The sequence below is a fragment of the Vidua macroura genome, chromosome 6, assembly GCF_024509145.1.
Source record: "Vidua macroura isolate BioBank_ID:100142 chromosome 6, ASM2450914v1, whole genome shotgun sequence".
Lineage (NCBI taxonomy): Eukaryota > Metazoa > Chordata > Aves > Passeriformes > Viduidae > Vidua > Vidua macroura.
Window position 1 is genome coordinate 30,570,992 of NC_071576.1, and position 20,572 is coordinate 30,591,563.

Consider the following 20,572-nt stretch of genomic DNA (forward strand, 5'->3'; position numbering starts at 1 on the left):
ATGAAAATCAGAAATACATTGGTCTGAAAACATTTCCAGCACTTCATGATTATTATTTCTTCCCCTACCTACCCCAGTCCTTCTCCTTCCCTTTCCTACCATCTGAAAAAGAAACAGCTGATACCTTCTGTGTCTGTACACTACAATTTGTAACTTGGACCTGCGTGTCTGAAGGGTAGCATGCTGCTTATGCAGGTTTCCATGAGAGTGGTACCAAGTGATTTACAAAAGTAAAGGACCTGAGAAAGTGGCAGGCACATCAGGTATTAGCAATCCTTCTTCAGGTGCCTTATTAGACAATGATCCTATTTAAAGGCTAAGGGTCTCATCCTAATTTCATACTGTCTGAGGCCCTGACTTAAACTCCCACCAAGACAAAAGCAAGCTGGCTTTCAACATTTCTTCAGGAGAATCTGCTCAGTTTGGGCTCATCCAATTTGTATTTGAAGAGCTATGTAGCCAGGTGGGTGCAAGGATGGCAGCCAGGACAGCCCCAAACTCGTGTGGATGGTGGGCCAGGACAGATAACGGCATTCCCCACCTTCAGAGCATTCTTCCTTAGGGTGAAAGGTCACCCCTCACAGATGTCTCCAGCAGACACTCCGTTGTCAAAAGGTTGCATCATGCAATTCATGCAGTTGCTCCTAACAATGCACTGTTCTTATCCAGATACGTAAACACGTCGCACTTCTAAATAATTTCCTTGTTAAGGACAACTTGTTTTTTTCCCCTGAGTTTTGTTCAGTTATCAAAAAAAGTAAGGAACACTGAGAAAAAAAACAGTCTGACTCCCCTTTGCCAATTCACAGCTTAAAAATTCTATTTTCATTTTCTGTCAGGCTATTCAGCACAAGAAGATGCGTTTGGTTTATTCCCACAAAAGAGAAATAAAACCACCATATCCCAAAATGTCTAACAGTAAAGCATATAGTTTAGAGCCAAAAAAGTGCACATATTTGGTGAAATGGAAGATTGTAAGCTTTTTGTCAGAAAACTTACACAGCCAGAAAAATTTAATGAAGAAAATTCGTTTCAGCTTACTATAGTCTATTCCAATTTCTTTCATTTAAAAGTAACAAACATGTACCCTGCATGGACAAGTGCAAAAGGGAAAATTCTGTGTTCCCGTATTTTTTACAAATTCATGTTTTCCTGGTGCAGAAAGTTTATTTCTTGGGAAACACTTCAGAAATAATAGGTCCTGGTTGCTGCAGTAGCTCAGATTTTTAATTTCCAGTGCCTCCAGATAAACAGTATAACGAAGATTTCTTCTTTGTTGAGTGCAGTTATTCTAAGGCAGTTTGAAGCTATCACACATAATACAACACAAGTAATTTCATTCTAGAATGGATTGAAACAAGCTTATCAGGATTGTTATCTGTTTATAAATTATATATTTAACAGTAAAGTAAGACAGACATGGCTGGAATGTTACACATGGGGAAACACGATTAGAGATATGCCAAATTGCTCAACCTAATCCCAAGCAATAGAATCTTAAGGGCACTGGGAATTTCTAGAAGAATTAATCATTATATGTTGTAAAAAGCTCAATTAAATACCCTTAGAAACCAAGCAGAGATTCTTTCAGACCTGTCTGAAATATGTAGTCCTTTCAGCTGCAGAATGTTTGCCTCTGAGCATCCTTTCTCTTCCCATTCCTTTAGATACTGAACCTATGGAAAGCACACTTTGAGAAAAAAAAATCTCCAGTGCTTTCATGTCTCATATTTTATACACTTGGCCATCTTGAATTAATAGGAGTCAACGAAGATGCACATTCTTAAAAATGGCTGCAACTTCATTGGTCTGATCCACGAACTTTAAAGACCTTCGTTTTATGAGCTTTCCTCAGGGTAGGTATTTCAGTGTTCGAAAAACAGGGTTATGGACTGTTAAGTTAAGCACATGTTCTGCATCAACATTTTAGTTTCAGCAGGTTATTTGGTGCCAAGTTTGCCAGTCAGTATCATCAATTTGAAATATGTGCTTGTTTGTTTTTAACAGGTGTTTTGAGAACAGCACAGGACAGGAGAAAAGCAGTGTTAATATATTCATTTAGTATTTATCCTTAATTCTGAAAATCCCCTTCCATCTGAAACATGACAAAATTTCACCTCAGGTGTTTAAGACACATAGAGATGGAGCTGAAAAGGAGTGCAAAGAAGTACTTCTGTTACTTCATCAGCCTGATGATTTGTTCACTCATTTCTATTGAACATTTTGTCTCATCTAGTAATCATAGACCTGGGTTTACATATGGTATAACCCATCTGTAGAAAACTACCTTTTATTGTGCAACTGATGCTGATGAAAAAAGTAAGAGTGAAGCTAAAAACCCAGTACCCTTAAATAATTGAACATAACCATGGACATTAACTCAGTCTGTTCTTCTGAAGATCGTTTGTTAGAGTTTGTATCACAGGACAAAGAGGAAAAAGAAATTAAAACATCTAAAACCGAAATTGCCTTATCCACATCAGCCGTGCCACAGAACCAAAATAATAGTTTGCTCTTAAAACTGAGTAACAGCAAAACACAGCAATAAGATTTACACATGCACCACTGTCACATTTGTGGGTCAGTTGAGATGGTGCATCACAATTTCACAAAATACACACACACAAATACACACTTCTTGCAGGTGTTATCTCAGACTTGGTCTGCTGAGAAGCCAAGTGAATCCCCACAGCAATATTTGAAGGTTTAAAAGCTCAAGTTTTTGTTTCTAAATGCCTATGAAAACATTGCCTATGCTCAGAGGCCTTTTAAAACAAAAGCAAAGCTTTTAAAGCTTCAAAAGCGGTCATGGGAATTTGCTTATCAGGAGGGAATCCTAAATGAAGGCCAAGATTCAGTGGATTCCCCTTGACATGAGAAAAGCCATTGCTTGTCTCCAGTTCTACAGTTTCTTGTAACAGATGTGGGCTGATTCCAGCAAAACATGATAAACCTCTGCTCTTGCTTTATATTTTGCAAAAGCAACTTTTAAAATGTTTATGTCCCACTATTCTTTGCTATACTATTAAAAACCCCACAATAAAACAATATTCCCCCCACCCCAAACCTACCAAACAGAGACTACAACATTACCAAAAGTCACCCCTACCAAAAAAACCCTACCTTCATGGATACTTAATGCAACAATGAGACCACCTTCCAAAGCCATTAACTTAAATTAAAAAAAAAAAAAAAAAGAGGAGGGGTGGCATCTAAGCCTAGAATTTCTAACATTATAACCATAAATACTTACAGGACAGGAAGGAAACCAACTTTTGCTTTTTAATATATGGGAGATGACTGAGAGAAGGCAATATTCTAATGCTATGTTAAAGGCCTAAACTACTTTGAAAAACTTTTTATTTTTAAAAGCTAGTGTTTTCTATCTATGACATTCTAAAAAAATCCCCCAAAAAAGCAGTTCCTAACAAGTTGTTTAAAGGACTGTTATAAAAAGGCAGCTAGAAAGTAAAATCTGAGTGGATCAAGCCTGCCAACTCATAAATAACATAAGAAGCCTGGCGTAAATGAAGTCTTTCTTCTGAAAGTGGGAGATACAGCTTTTACTCGGCTTTAAGGAAAAGCACACAAGTAAAAAGCCCATGATTTCACCTGAATTTAACAGCAACATTCCTGCCAACAGACCTTTCCCCTTTCTTTTGGATGTAATTATCTCATTTTGCTTATGAGCAAAATTTTTTTCCTGAAAAAAAATTCACTTCCATGTCAAACCACGACACAAAGTTACACCTTGCTCCACTGAAATAAGACAGACAACTCAAGAACAGCTAATGAGAATGGAGAAGGCATAAGAGCAGAGGATATTATGTTGGGATTTTTTTACATTCAAAAACAATATCCTTCTCAAATAATCTAAAATAAAATTAACCATGCTATAACAAAAAGCTGCTTGATGGAAGAACTGGAACAGAGGACTAATACATGGATCCTCCACTGGACATCTGGCCATGAGTGAGTATGTCCTGCTCATTACAGCCACAGTACAGGACCCTTTACACCCAAGAATACTACAGTGGCAAGCAAAGCAGGTCCCAGTGGATGGTTGGAGGGTTTGCCTCGGCTGCAGGGTGCTCTTTGCATAGTTTACAAATTACATGCTCAGTCTCTTAAGAATAACTGAACCTTACAAGGAAATTCTCTAAGGAAGCATGTAAAATGTTTACATGTGAATAAACAAGGAAAAAAAAAACACACACACATACACCTACTAAGAGCATGAGCAGCTCCTCTGAGCTTGCGTAGGGCACTCATGAAAGTAGCATGAGAAACAAACTCAGATCTGTAGTCACTGATTATATGAAGACAAATTATATAGTGATATATTTTTGCCGCACAGGCACACTAAGATTGAATCAATTCTGCATTCAGATGTACAGACTGTGCTCCCACCAACTCCCACTGAAGTCAGAATTTGACCTATTGTGTACTTTACATTCACATCAATGAAGTCACTAAGAATGTAGAAAATTTCTTTAGAAAGATATAAAATTCTTTACTAGTTCTAAAATAAAAGGACAATTTATTTCTTTTAAACAAACCAGATTGATAGCCATTTGGAAGAGCTTAAAGGAGGGTTAATTAGCATACAGTAAACCTGAATTCTGACAGTGTGGACTTCTAGCTAAAATGACATTCTCTTTGGTGGTCTTAGGACTGTAGGATTAGTTTACAAGAAAGTAGAGAGGGGTTTGAAACCAAACCCTGAATGTCAGTGATGATTTACCAGATTAGAAAGGCCTGCCCAAATTCAGATTCAGAAGGGAAAACAAAATAACAAAAAAGAGGAAAATAGCTGAGTTATAGATTAATAGCATGAATGAAAGATCTTTAAAAACAAAAAAAAAGGAATCAATAAAGCCCTTCTTTCATAAAACCTTGCTCATACACAGAACTTTATCCGAAAATATGCTCAGAGCTAGGAATATGAACTGCTAATAACATCTCACTCAGGGAAATAATTAGGATAGACAATTCACAAATAAATGAAAGTGTTTCATCTATCATTGCAGATAGGAACCACGGAATATTTCCTTGAAATAGATAAGGTAGGATGAGTTTCGTTTTTCTGAGAGAAGAAAGGACAAAACAGAAGCATATAGAGTGTAAGATATACAGTATCAACTGTGTCTAAAGTAAGTTTGTGAACTTAAGAGAATTTCCCTTTAAACTGAAAGATTGTCCCTTAACACTAATATGATACACTAATACACTAATAGGATACTCTTTATTATGTCTTTTTAACTGGAAAACTGCATTGTTACTTTTCTCTTGGATGAAGCATGAGCACTGCAGTAATTTTTTTCTTTTTAAGATCCTTTCACAAGCAAAGAACAGAACATACAGAATTTTAAGTCATACGGGATGTTAGCACAGATCAGCCTATCCCCATTTCCCTAAAATGAAAGACATCTATATGCATTAAGCATTTTGGTAACCTCTAAATCAAAACTTAATTTTGTAACACTATAAACTTATGGAATGTACCTTTTTACACAAAATGGATAAAAGACTGCTGACTAAATATGTCTAATAAAATAAAGCATTAATTAAGTTTAACACTTTGCATCTAGAAATATGTGTCTAAATTTACCACTGAAAAAAAAAAAAATATATGAACCAGAAATATTTTCTTACTCAAATACGTTTTCACATTGTGACAGATGTTTTGCACAAAATATGCTAAGTGTCTGAATACACAAAATGAATCTTAAGAGAACTCAGAAGCACATGAAATAAAGTCAAAAATCTAATAAGCTAAAGTAGACAAAATTTACCAACTTTAAGGAAAATATTTGTAGCTTTTGATTAGAGCAAAAGTGTCAATTGAAAACAAATCCTAAAAAGGCTGAGGTGGTCAATATTAACCCCACAGTGGGCTTCTTGATTTCAGTAACAGGACTTGTAATAGGCTTTGCAAGACTGAGGTCCTACTTCAGCTGCAATAGGCACCTCTGAAAATGGAAAGTCTATGCTGAGATATACATAGGAGTTTTAGTCCTTTGCCTAAAAAATATCTGCCATCTCCATAATGCTAATTATTGCATTAAGATCTTTAAAAAGTGTCAGATTATAGTCTGAACTTCATCTTAATACTGAAAAATAAAAATAAAAGTCATTAATGAAGAAATAATATAAAGGTGACAGCCTTTGGCTGTAGAGAACACATGGGGCTCTAATAATTTTCTCAAGGCGGAGAGCTGACAGTTACACTCATTGGGTTTTACATGTTCTATGGCCTGAGTATTTTTCATTCAAAACAGCTTTATTAACAATCTGAGAGCACTTAAAAACAAGAAAAAAGAATCCTGCTATAAAAACTGACATCCTTCTTTTTTACTTTTTGCAATAATTTTCTTTATATAGAATATTAGCAAAGAAATATAATGTTTGGGAATGAGGCAGATGCACAGCATACATGGTTGTTTCAAACAAGGGAATTATGTACCCAGCTGAATGGAAGTCCATGAACACCAAGCAATATATTCAAGTCAAAATTGCTGTTGTCTCAGTGAAGCACTTGGGACACTGATACTGTTTGAGCACCAGGACCTCAATATGTTAGGTACTGTACAAATAAAGCACAAGGACAACCCCTACCACTTTTTTTTTTTTTTTTTTTTCTTTTTTTACTGGCAGAAGCCCAATGTACCTCCATTGATTTCAGATGTATTAGGAAGGAGGGGCCTGATCCAAAGCTCACTGAAGTCAACCAAAGTCTCTTTCTGTTGATTTAACAGGCTTTGGATTAGTCCCTAAATAAGAACAGATTTTGGCTCAGCTAAAGGATTTCACTTAAGCCCTCTACATGTTCAAGCATCTAGCAGGAGCTAAGAGAACACTGAGGTCCTTCTGAGTAGGAGGCTGTGCTCATTCCAAACTATCCCCTTTAACAGATGTACAGGGTCAGGAGTCCCACAAAATGGAGAACCATCAGTAAGTGGTAAATCTGAGGTGCGAGGAATTGGGAAGGAAGCTTCAAGATGAAAATTTTTGATTTGTGCTATTTGTGCGATGTTCCATCCTCTTTAGGCAGGAGTGTAAAATTAGAGAGGGAGTACATGTGAGTTTCCCAATTTTACGCTCGTAAATTATTTAAAACCTTAGCACCAAGTCCTGCAATAAAATTATATGTGTATTTGCCATATTCCCTCTGCTGAACTCCCTGTGAAAGAGGGCTGCCTTTAGTCAAGGTATGACCAACTTGCAGCTGTACGTGGAGAGGCCCAAGGAAAATTTAAATATATGTAATTGCTTAAACAAGTGTCGCCATGGTAAGCTGGTGGGCATAAGGCAAGATTGTAAGAAAAAGTGCACTCTTTACTTACTTAAGAATTAAATGCCAGGGTTGTCAAAAAATTTCATGGTACAAATCACATATTAATAGAGAATTTGCTGAATTCCCCTGTCTTGCTTTCATGGCTGTTCCACCAATCCTTGTCAGTTATAGCAAATGCTTTGTTTACACAAGAAAATAGAAGAGCCCAATCCTAGCCTGTGCATGAGAAATGTATAGTGCCAAGGGTGTACAAAGGTAACCATCCATAAAATAATTTGAGCTCATTCCATGAGTTATGAGGCCAGAAGTTTAGGACAGCACTCAGTGCAAGTTTGAGCATCTGGAGTTAGCAGTGGACTTCAGCCTCAGAGCAGCTGGGAAGTCAGTGAAGCAGGGGGAAACTACTTTGTCTTGCTCTTTCCTAGGCTCACTGCCCTGGCTGTAGGTAGGAATAGGGTCACCAGGGCCATTGTGCCAACTCTGCCACCAGACAATTTCCCTGAGTTAGCTCCTTATGCCAGGGTAAAGATAGCTTCACAAATAACCTAAAACCAGACAGGCTTTGGGGCTGTCACTTATAAACCATCCATATGTATCAGTAGAAAACAAAGAATCATTTACTTTCTCCAACTCCACACCTACCTGAATTAATATATTGAGTACAATCAAACAGAAACAGTCAAATTCCTTTAAGTTAAGTTTGAGTTTACTGCAAAGCTTTAATCTCTCCAACAGGGAAATTTTCAAAACTGTTGGCATTTCAAGAAATTAACTGAACTGAAAGCACAAATTAATTTTTCTCTGAAGCTCAATTTAACTTATAAAAACCACCAGAGGAGAAAAATTACTCAAAAACTTTTTCGCGCAAATATAAAAAAAGCCAGTGCTTATTAACATTTGTCCTCTAGAATGTAGGGTATGATGAAATTTTGTTCCAAAATATATTAGGAAATATTAGAACTTTATGACTTTTTGTGGATCCTACATGTCTTAATGGCAGTAGTTCCTATGGAAATTATAAAAAAAAAAACTAATAGGGTGAGTTTTTTTGTGTATTTGTTTTTTAAGATAGGAAAAACATGCTCTGCTTTCACTCTTTGGGATGCATATGACCCAAACTTTGCATATTTGAAAGCAGTAGCATCCCTGCTCTTGCTACTGATTCCATGCAAGAAGGATCAAGATCTTATGGGAATAGTACCTTTTTCTTCTCTCCCTTGAGAAGGTAGTACTGCTTTCAACTGACTCACACTGCCTTCCTTCAAACTTTTTCTGGACAGTCCTCCACTGTTCCATGAACAAAAGACAGATCTTTCATGAGTACTGTAACCGTGATCAAGACACCTAGTTGGTGCATTTTAAAATATTATTCTTAGGTTCTGTAGAAAGCCAAGCTACTATATCTAGATTGGTGTGTTTAAACTAAAGACAGTAATAAACAACTGTAAAACAGTAACACAAAAAGGTTATCAATTCCCCCTCAAACAGATAAGATGTATTTCATAATTAACACAAACCAGTCTGGAAGCAGACTTAATGCTGCCATCTCTGATGCCCTGAGCTTTTATTCTTAGCCACCACTGCCTTTGCATCTGCTGAAAACTCACAGGCAACAAAGCAGGGGGTATACTACATCTTCTCATGCCAGGATGAGAAAAATCAATGTCCATGTTTAAAAGACAGAGCTATTGATGTGCAAGGTCACTAAGCATCACAACCCATTCTATAGCTCTAGAGTACTAAGGAATTCCTAAAGAAGAAAAAGGAAAAAAAAAAACAAAAAACAGTGCATTTTATAATCTTGTTTAAAATTAACATTACCCTTGAGTCCCTAGGAGCTAAATATGAACACAGAATCCAAGTTTTCCTTGGTCTACAATTGCTATGCTTGTTCAAGGGGAGAGAAACAAAATCACTAAACAAGGAATACCCATATATAGTGATACAATGATTTTTCAAACATTGGAAACACCACTTTAGACTTTTCATCTTTATGGAAAGGTCACTAAAGAACTGGTGATGTGACCCATGCCATCCTTTCTTTACTACTTCATAAGCCTTGTTCATTAAAAACAAAGTTATAATACAAAGTTGAAAGATCAAGGCTATATCATTCCCATGTTTTCACCTTTGTGGAAAAAGAGAGGAAGTCTTTTTAAATAAACAATACAATAATTTACAAATGCAGTATATCCAGAGCTTATCTGATGCAATTCAAGGAGGCCAAGAGAAGAACACACTTGAATTTTCTACATAAACATACATTCCTGGAATACCAGAGCAATCCACAACAACATATGACCGTTTGACACAATTCATGGACCCCCAGTGCCCATTGCACATATGGGGAAGAACACGTATCAGAGGGGGCAGGTTCTGCAGTTAGCTGCTCCTGGGGAGACAGACACACCTTTACCTCATGAAAGGCTGAAAACCTCCAGGGGAGCCCACCAAAAAACAAATATCTTCCCAGTGACCACAGTTGTTATTTGGATAATGCCTGCGGGTAGTGGGATAATTAAGGTGGCCATCACTGTTCCCCTGTATTATCCTCTCTTTATGACTACTCTGCTTTTTTTATAGGTCACATAACCCCAGAAAGTTGCAAGTCTAAATTTCTACACATGTTTTCAGGTGTATTTTGCTATTCTTGTAAACATTTTTAAGTACTCTTTTACATTTACTGCAAAGACTCTCACAAACCAGTAGAAAACACTGGTTAAAATGGCAAGCATTTATTTGAAGATGATGTCCTAAAACATATAGACACTCATCTGATTTTTAAAACCTCAGCTTATCAAGACTTACAGGTAGATGGCTTGATTTTTTAGTGAATGAAAAACCTATCTGAATTATACAATAACTTAAGTGAATAGGAAGGTAGAAAATAGGAGAAATTACTCACTTTAGCCTATATAAATCTTTCTGCAACCTCAGCTCCAACTTTAACAACCTGTAGTACCTGTTACTACAAATAACACTAAGAAAGTATAGACACCAGACTTAGGTTTATTCATACCCTGAAATCAGTTACTTAAATGAGAAGTGATTTTATAAATGAAAACCAACTTTTTAAAGTCAGAATGGTTTGAAAATTCAGATCTGTAAACAAATGCATCACATTATCACACTAAGAGTTAGATAAACACAGCTGTCAAATCTTCACCTGTCCTACTTTCCCTGCTATGTAGATATAAAAGGTGCTCAGAAGCTATAAGAATCACGGAGTGGTTAGCACTCCTCTTCTCAGGCAAAAAGACAAGGCATTAAGACAAAAGGCCAGCATACTACAATGTGTGGTGCCATAATGCAGTGCTTGATGCTCTAGAGGGCCTTCAACAAGTACTGTACAGCAAAAAAATCAATCGAAAATCAGCATGATAACAGAGTATGAGTTGCCCTGTAATAGCCTTAAGCCCCGCAAGGCTACCGGGGTCCCTTTCATTCACCAGGCTGCCTTGAGCTGGGTGAGCCTGCCCTCCTGCCCTGAGCACTCTGGATAGGTCAGTGCCCCATGGCTTTCACCTTCATTCTGGTTCTGGTAGAGCTAATTTTCTTCACAGTGGCTATTATGGGGCCATGTTTTCGATTTGTGCTGGAAACAGTGTTGATAACACAGGGGTGGGTTTTTTCTGCTGCTGAGCAGCACTTGCACAGAGGCTGGAGTGCACAAGAACTTAGGAGGACACACACCTGGGATAGGTGAGCCCAGCTCACCAAAAGGATATCCCCACACCATACAGTGTATTGCTCAGCATACAGAGCTGTGAAAAAGAGAAAGGGAAGATGCCCAGAGTGATGTAATTGCTGCCCCAAGTCACTCTTAAGCATGATGGAGCCTTGCTTCCCTTGAAATGGCTGAACACCTGTCTGCTGAGGGGAAGAATGAATGAATTCCTTGTTTTGCTTTACCTATTACATTGTCTTTATCTCAACCCATGATTTTTTTTCACTTTTACCCTTCAGATTCTCTCCCGCATCTCACTGGCAGGGGGGAATGGGGAAGTGACTGTGTGGGGCTGAGCTGCCAGCTGGGGCTAAACCACAACCACCTTGCACAGTAAGGGAAACTGACAGTGGCTCTTTTAAACTTTTAAAAGTGGAATTTTATTTTTCTTGGCATAGATTTGAAGGCTTTCAGTTCTCTCTCCTTTTTTTTTCTTAAATAAATGTCTCCTCTAAGTAAACCTACTGATTTTGGACTGTAAACACCCTCAGCATTAAACAGATCCCTCCAATCCTATGGCTGAAGTTACAGAGGTGATTCCTCTGATATGTTTAGCAAAGTATAACTCTAGATGTACAAGAGAAAGAAATACTGTTCAATTCCATGCAAATTATTATGCATGCAACAAAATGGGCCTACAAATATTTCACTCATATGGTAGGTTTAATTTCAATATTTCTTTAATTACTTTCCAGCAATGTCTGGTTTCTGTTGAATTTGCACTAGTACTTGGCATTTGATGCAACCCCAAAAAGATAAGATACATATGTCCCCTCTTCACAGTCTTGGCATTTTTACCTTAACTCAGGCATTGAAGGAATTGGTTTGAAAAACTACCTTGCTGATTAGATGGGTTTTCTGATAAATATATTGCATTAATCCTTACATTCAGAATATGACATAAGGTATACAAACGTTCAGTCTGACTCAACAGCAACATATCCTGGCTTAAGGAGGACATGTACACTGATCTCTGTGAGCAAAGAAAGAGCTAATTGGGAGTTAGATTCAGTGTGATTATCAGCTTGTTTATGATCAGGGAGTACTCTTCTGAATAGCACTGTAAATTCATTCCCTGATTGTGGTGTTAAACCACAGCTCACCCCTCCCCCCACCTTTTATTTTATTTGGTTAGAAGGGGTTTTAAACTATTTTAAGCAGATGACAGTGTCATGCTTTGATTTTCATCCATTTTAAAAAATAAATCAGCTACATGAGCTTGATGTCAAATTTCACTTTCTAATCGGAGAAAGGCACATTTTAACTGTTTACTATAAGAACACATTTGGGTAATTTTTCCCCATGTCATTATGAACATTAGACTGACCCAATTAATATGAGATGTTTCTATGCTGCTGGAACAGACCGTGTTACAGAAAGAGCCATTTGCACAACCTGTTCATGATTATGGGCCATAAGGACACAAAGATGGCATAGACATTTGCAGACCATCTGAATTCTTACAGAGGAACAGAAAAGGGGGGGGGGGGGTTGGAAATTGTTAGCTGACTGTTGTGGGTCATGTTTTTTAATCCAGAGTATTGGACATGTAACACAGCAACAAGAGCTGATCATTTTGTTTAATCACCTTTTGGATCTGTGCCAGATGGTCTCTATTGAGAGCGCTGCAAACAGAGAGAGATGAACTGCGTCTAACATGCCACTAGAGCTTTCCTGTAAATGTCTGAGAACTGAATCCAACAAGAATTTAGTCTCAGAGCAGAAAGGGATACATTTAAAAACTATGTGCATTAACTATACTTTTCCCCATAGAATCCTCACTTGGCATGAATAATTTACCCTCTCTTATGCTAATGGGATCATGAAAGTATCCCTGTGTCTTTAGTGCAGCTATTCTCAGCTTTCAGTAATTACCCCACCCAGTGAAAATAACATGGCTCCTGCAGCTGAACGGCCTACCAGTACCTGGCAATTAGAAAGATCATGGCTGACAGAGGAGCGGTCCAGAGATGGACACACGGGCTTCGGCAGCCTCAGGAGCAGCCTGAAAAATTAAAAGCCTTCCACTGTGAACATTTCCGTCATTGCTTAGGATCAACATGGAGAGAGCAGCTCCTGCAAGGGCATTTTTATTTTTTAAGGATGACACAGAGTATTACAATGTATTGTTGAGGCAAACCCATATTAAGAAATAGAAACATTTCTTCGACATCAACAGTTAAAATAAAGCTTATGGGTTGTTTTTTTTTTTTTTTTTAAATAAGAGCTGTCTTAATAAACAAGAGGGAGAGAATTAAAAAGTCAATTAATGAGTGTCCTTCGTTATCTGACAATTTTATCTGCTATACAAAGGAAACCCTGCAGTATTTCATTAACGAAAAGTTTTTATAAAACAATTACAAAGAACTAGGCTTTGACCTCTGTCCATAGCACTCCATGATAGGTAGTTCACTATGTAAAAATTATCAGGATAAAACATCTGGGAAAGAAAGCTATGAAACAGCAGGGAACGTGGCTGGTTTATTGTTTATCTTTTGTTTATGAGGCAGTATTCAAGTTTAATTACTACTCTAAATTAAACTCTAACAGGCATCAGGAGACATCCCTTTACACAACTATGTTAAAAAAAAATCCAGAGATTCCAACACTAGATCTTTCAAATAAATTGGTATATATAGGAAGAAAATAGCCTGTAACAACACAGGAAGATATTTAAGCACTTAATAGTTTATATTTGAATGTGTTGCATTTTGAAGCCATTAATATTGTAAAAAACATACAATTATAATTTAGTGAATGGGATGTTATCTAGCATTTGGAGGCAAATTGGGTTAGGCTGAATAGGATCTGAGACGGAAGGAATAGCCTAAGGGGGAATCCTACCTTTGTATTTTGAAATACAAATACATAAATAAACATACATACACACACGTACACATACATAAATTAAAAATAACCAGAAACATGAAATCAGAGACAAACCTCTCCACAGTAACAATCTCTTAAGTGAAATTTTTTTTCTCAGAACATTCACATACAAAAGTGGAAGAAAGAGTTCACTATGTTTACCGTAAGTGACCAGTTTTAGATGAACTTAGCTGTAGGAAAAAATAAAAGTTGAAAGCAACTAGCAAAAGATTATTCCAGATGGCATCTGTCATATTGTATTTAGGGTTATTTTAAAGAGATTACTGCCACTATGAAAACATTCCATTGACAGAGTTTTACTAGGCTGCTTTTGAAACCCCAGCAAAACATACTACAAATATGGAAGTAAGTGTATATGTAGATTTTTATCTACATCTAAACATGCAAACCTACATGGATTAAAAGGTAAGAGTGAGGTGAGAAACTTGAATATAAGTTCAGTATTTTAAACACCACACACACAATCTCTAAGCTGTAATTTAATAAAAGGTGAGGAATCTGCAGTTGCTACCAACCTGATCATTAGAAAACCGTACAGTGAAGTGAAAATTCACTATGAAATTTTAATGCTACTTATTGAACAGTGGGTAGGGACACACATCTTTTTTGTGGTTATTGTTTAATTCCTGGAGTCAGCAAACATTTATTTTTTTTATGCAATAGACAGAAATAAAAGAAAGGATGGGAGGATATAAAAATTTGACTATATTTAGCTAAGCTGGTTCTGGCATGATCATGGTTAATGTGCATGTGGTGTGCAGTGTGAGCTCAGCAGTTACTGGGCCAACTGTCTCAGTATTTCTGGGAATTCTGCCTATTCACAGTGCAGGGATTGTTCAATTGCTGCAAAATGTACAAAATGAATTTTACAAAAATGAATTGTAAGGAAGGCCCCATTACAACGATTTTACAGCAAAGATGTCAACATCAATTTTTCTTTCATGCATAGCTAATGATTAAAACAACATATTCCATTTGCCTAAGAATTTATTTCTTATTGGCACATCAAAATATTGAAATCAAAGTTATCTTTACTCTACCCTTATTACTCATTGCTGCTGAACCCACACCATTGTTCAAACCATGAGAAAATAAAGCAAACTTGGCAAGAAATACTTAAAACAAAGGCCCATCAATATTCTCCAATTTGTCAACATCTCAATTACAGCAATGGAAAAAATGTAAATTTCATGTGCTTTGAACACTAAGGGGTCTATTCTTCTGTCAGTGCACATGCGTAACTCCCATCACCATTAATGGGAACTACTCATACATATCAACACAAGAACGGGCCCCTCAAACTTGAAAGAAAAAGATGAATTAATAAGGGCTACTCGCTTCCTGTATCTTCCTCAGTTGAAAAAAAGTCATTGTTCTTTAAGAGTTTTTCATACTTCATACAGTTCACCTTTATGAGAGCTGTGCCTTCTGAAATAATGCATCTCCAGTGAAGCATTATTTATTAGCAAGTTTGATTTTTCAGTCTGGATGTTTGAGCCTGCCTTTCAGGAATTTCCGTTCTTACAGAAGGCAGCTCTCCTCCAATAAAACCATACCCTATCGCTTTATAGGTAAAAACACAAAGGAATAAAAATATGTTCTGAATCTTTACGATGAATATGCATACTAGCTTCAGCAGGCTTACCATACTTACAGAACCATGGAAAATAAGTTGTAGCATTAGCTTTTGGATTAGCTTCCAAAGACTTTGCATGAATATATTATTTTTTAATTGGTGCTAACATCAACATATCCCTCTCCTTTTTCTAACTACTGGAGTTTGGTTCTAAGCTTTGTGTAGTGCCAGTAGAGTTTCTAATAATAAAATAGGCCTTTGGGCTTTATCATCTAATCTTGTAAACAAATTTGATTTACATACTATCTTTATTACAGGATGGTATATACTGAATACAAAATAATACTACTTAATTTTTCCAACAAGCATCACTCCATAGAGTGAAGGATGCTTCATTTCAGTCAATATCTTAGTTGACTTTGTCCTGAACCAGATTATGGAGTCTTTGCCAAAGAAAGCTATCATGAAAGCTATCAAGCTGGTGCAGAAGTGCTTATAAACTACTTTGAGATTTGCCCTAGAGAGTAGCCTCAGATATTATTTATAAAGGGGCAGATCATTCAGCACAAGTAGTTACGTTAAAAAAAAAATCAAGCTTAAAAAGCCACAAAAACTCACTCACATGTGTAGATGTGATACTCTTTTCTATTTTTACTGCTCTATAACCTATCAGAATTTTCTAATCTCTGGCTTCTTACTTATGATCAAGTTTGTCACCCCAGGTCTAATCCTAAAAAGATGCTGAACTTCCTGAAAGGTCCTGAAGGAAGACAGCCTCCATCTGACTTGGATGGATCAGGCCCTTTGAGTGAGTGAACTAGAATATGACAGATCAGGTATACAATCCTGGTACCATAAAACATGAAACTGAAATTATTCCCTGGTGCTTTCCTGTAGACCACATGTTTTTAAACCTTAAAAAGATTTATTTCCCATTTTTCATGCATAATCTGCCATATTCATTATTTGCAATATCCCATAAAGAAATTAAATAGGAATTAAAGTCTGGAAGCATCATATCCATCACTGTGGTACAAACTGATGCCAAATTCTAGAAGTCATTTAGTCTTTTATGTAAAAGCAGTGGCTGTTTTCACTTTGTTTTGCAGAGAATAAAGAAAACACCATACCCCAGAAGACTTTCAGATGTGCTTTTTCCTCTCCAAAGAAAAGGGTGGATGATAAAGCTACACACACCTTTTAATCTTCCACTTAGACTTTTTACACATGTATTACTTGGCAAAAACCCCAGGGTCTTCTCTTTCCCCTCCCCTTCTCTCACCCCCTTTCCTGCCATCTCCCTTGCTATAACTCAGCTAACCCAACAGAACCAGTCAGTTTTAAATTTCAGTTGGGACCCCGGTGACCTGTTAATGAATCTACAGAGAGGAGAAAAACTCACAGTGTTGAGTTATGCCTGGTGTTGCTAGCTGACTTGGAGTCAGAAATGCTTGAAGCGTTAACGTAATTGCAAGAATGTGAAAAATGAAGCGTTGGGCTCCTGAGCAAAGCGAAAGGTCAAAGCAAGCCCTACACAAAACAAGTCTCTGGAAGATGGCCTCATTAGACCATTAAATCAGCTTCTCCTTTTTCTCCTTTGTAAGATGTTTAGAGTGTTTTATTTTTATTATTGGATACATTTAACTCTTTCCAGGGCAGGGGGAAAGTAGATCAGACCTACTACATAATTACTAATCTTTAAAATAGTATTATACAGCATTGATTTGCATTTGTGGATCTGAACTGGGATAAAGTCAATAACTGCTTGGTGGATTACAGATCACTACTACCTTGGTTTGCCAGGTGATCAATATGTTGCGTAGCTTAGTTTTCTGTTAAACAAGTGAGGTGACATGTTAAGAACAACATAGACACTCACCACTAATAAAATTAGGATAATCTTTCAACATTTACTGCCTGAAGGCCCTTTACTTAACTCTTCCAATGCCAGCATGTTTCTAATAATACCAAACACAGACTAGATTAACTCTTTTGATGCCAAAGGGCAGCCATGCACTGTAGCGGAGAGACTGTCCTCCATAAAGAGACAAAATGTCTACACCATTTTTATTTGGTTCAAACTGTAAAGAATTATGGATGGATTCTTACAGGCAATAAATGTATCTACCTCATACAGAGTAAGTCTGCAAAAAACAGTTATCACTCACCCAAATTCTTTCCATCTCCTCCCTCCCCAAAATATAATAAAATAAAAGAAAATAATATTTTTTTTTAAATATCATAGGATGCACATCATACACTAAAGACAAAAGCAGAGACCCCTGGTAAAAGCGCTATCAAAAGCTATCAAAAGAAGAGACTGACTCTAGGATGAATCAATCTCTGCTGCCACCAGGCATTAGTGGAGAAGACTGTAAGTTGCTAATGTAACCCAAGACTCTTTAATGAGCTCCCATTTCCAAGAAGTCCTTTGGGGCAAGTGGAATACTTGAAGCAGCATTTGTGGAAGCTCTTGGCAAAACTGCAGGGAAACCACGTTGACCCAAGTAAGTAACTGCACTGGAACAGCTCAAGAGGGCATCTATCCTTCTTGGCATTGTCTGGGACCAGCTCACTGCTGGCTCAGGAGTTATAAAGTAAATTGTGCACCCCTGAAGAAAACCTGAGGAAAATTCAAGACAGACTTCACTCTCTTTACTCTTTCCCAGGACTGAGAGGGCAAGAGCAATCCAGAGCCATCTCCAATGGGAATTCTGCTGGTGCTGAAGAATAATCTTTCAACTGCCAGCAGCTGAATGGAATGGTGATTTGCCACTGGACATCAGCTTTCCTTTCGAAGGCCCAGATAAGCAAAAAGGGAAACATACTAGCAATGTTTTACCCTGCTACACTGGACAGCAGTAGTGACTGATTTGGCCCCTCAGAGGTTGTTCCTCTTCCACAGAAATGAATAACAGGTTTGTTGAAATCATATATATTGGAAGAAACCTGTTTCTAAAGGAAAGTGGTGTAGTAGTCCTCAACTGCTTTTTCTAATGCTTAGCAATATTTCCCAAGCACCCAGAGTTACACAACAAGGGATCAGAAACTGTGAAATGCACGATCCCTGGATATGTATACGAGCAATTTCTTTATAACAAGCATGACTCAATGAAGGAACTTTTTTAATTTCTTGGGGCAGAGTGGCTATACAGGTGTCAGGAAACTTTCTCCCTAGGGATGGAATGAAGATGGCAGACCAATTAAAGGAATGATTTTTAAGCAAGCAAATCATCTGCTACACCAAGCACTTCAGCTACAATATACCACGTAAACATTTGATCAACAGTATCCTGGCCTATGGCCAGCCAATAGACATAACACCATTGCGTTGTTTAGCAGTCAAGCTCTCCCTATCAGCTGTTGAAGCTGTAATGGTTCATGCTGGATCTTGTACATTTCCAATTTAATCCCATAGCAAAAAATCCTTGTGACTCATTTTGGAGTTGGATCACACCCTATGCCATGGCTGCTTTCTATCAGCAATAAGATTACAAATGTATAAACAATTCTTACAAATAGAAGACAAAACCAAACCACTCTACCAGAAACAAACTCTGCAAGTTCCTAGAACCGCAACAGGTACAGCACCAGATCATCAGGCAGGTGAGGGAACTAGCTCTGTGCCAAGCAATAGGCCATGTGAGAGACATGAAATCATTTATCTCTTCTGCTTTCTAAGCATGGCAAATATCATGGAGGGAGGCAGTCTGCAGCATGAGAATAGTCAAAGCAACTCTAGCCCTGAAGGCCCTTTGCCAGTTTTGGGATCCTTCAAGACTAGATGGATATCAGCCCTGTCCATTGCCTCTGCTGGGCACATAGGGAAAAAGACAGGCAAAATACTGCAGATGGAGGAGAAACATCTCATGGTGAGACCATATCATAAAACCTTAAAGAGGTAATGTCTCTCTCACTGGCAGAAGCTTACCATGTTTGCAAAGAAAAACAAGAATGGAGGCTACCTTAAACTCTGGACTAAAAAAAAAAATCAAAAAAGGAGAAAAAAGAAAAAATCGACTCTTGAGTCAAGATCGAGAATGACAGCCGGCCATCTTTACCCAACATTTAGCACTGAGGGCTTGACTCTTACACCTTCTGGAGTCACTTATTCTTCTAATGAGCACGTGTAAAACGCTATCATAACAGAATGACAGCCTTTGACACTCACTCAGCATGGATGCAGATGACCACACATAAGGTGCAATGCAGTAGGAAATAAAACAAAAAACCTTAAAATAATAATCAAACCTCCTGAACCTTGAGAAACTTTCACTGTATATAGATACAAAAGAGGTTTTACGGTTCAGGTGTATCTCTATTTACCATTCAGAATTCAGATTTTCAGAAACAAAAACAAATCTGTACAAGCAAACATTTCAAGAAACATTTTTCTGTCTGATTCAGGGTTTGCTTCTATTTTATATAATTTAGCAGCTTCATAACTTCACATAGAAGTCTCTTTCTCATATAAAACTACAGGTTAAACTCTCCTTCTTTAACCCAACTCAAACAACTGCACCGCAGCTGGAGAGTATGTCTGTCATTATATTTACTTACACCACACAAAAATAAACTGTAGATAACCAAATTTGTAAAAGAATTGGCAGAACTAATCAATTGTTATTGCAAAGCTTGTTTGAAGATTAGATATTTCGCTTTGAAATAATAATAAAATGCAGCTAAGTGGGTTAGGAAAAGGAAATACCATCTCCCTAACTTACAGCTGATTATACTGCAAGTCTGCCACTCCATGTTTACTCTAAGGCAGATGTACTGATATAATGAAAAAAGCTGGAGTTATTTTAGTCATGCCTACTTTGTGGAGGGAAAAAGTTTGACCTTTTACCTTGCTCGCTGCTGTTGTCTCCACTCTGGGAAGCGTGGCCCCCGCTGGAGGGCCCTGGTGTGCCTGCCGAGTGCGTTGAGGTTGCATCATCGTGGTCTCTCCAAGATGAAGGATTCTGGTGTCAGAGTGCCAAGGAATTTTTTCCACGGTTCCCATTCCAATAGCAAATGAAGAACAGAAAGCAAACCGGGAGAAGAGGGGAGGAAGGGGAGGAAAGTATACACATTAGCATTT

At 37.5% G+C, this 20,572-nt stretch overlaps 1 protein-coding gene across 5 annotated transcripts in view; it reads right to left on the bottom strand.

Annotated features, from left to right (window-relative positions):
- MEIS2 (Meis homeobox 2) overlaps nucleotides 1–20,572 on the bottom strand; it is a 175,931-nt gene that overhangs the window by 138,236 nt on the left and 17,123 nt on the right. For all 5 annotated transcript variants that reach the window (XM_053979644.1, XM_053979643.1, XM_053979642.1 and 2 more), the window contains exon 7: nucleotides 20,339–20,453. In XM_053979644.1, the coding sequence (XP_053835619.1) occupies nucleotides 20,339–20,453 (115 nt within the window). The remainder of the gene's footprint in view (nucleotides 1–20,338; nucleotides 20,454–20,572) is intronic.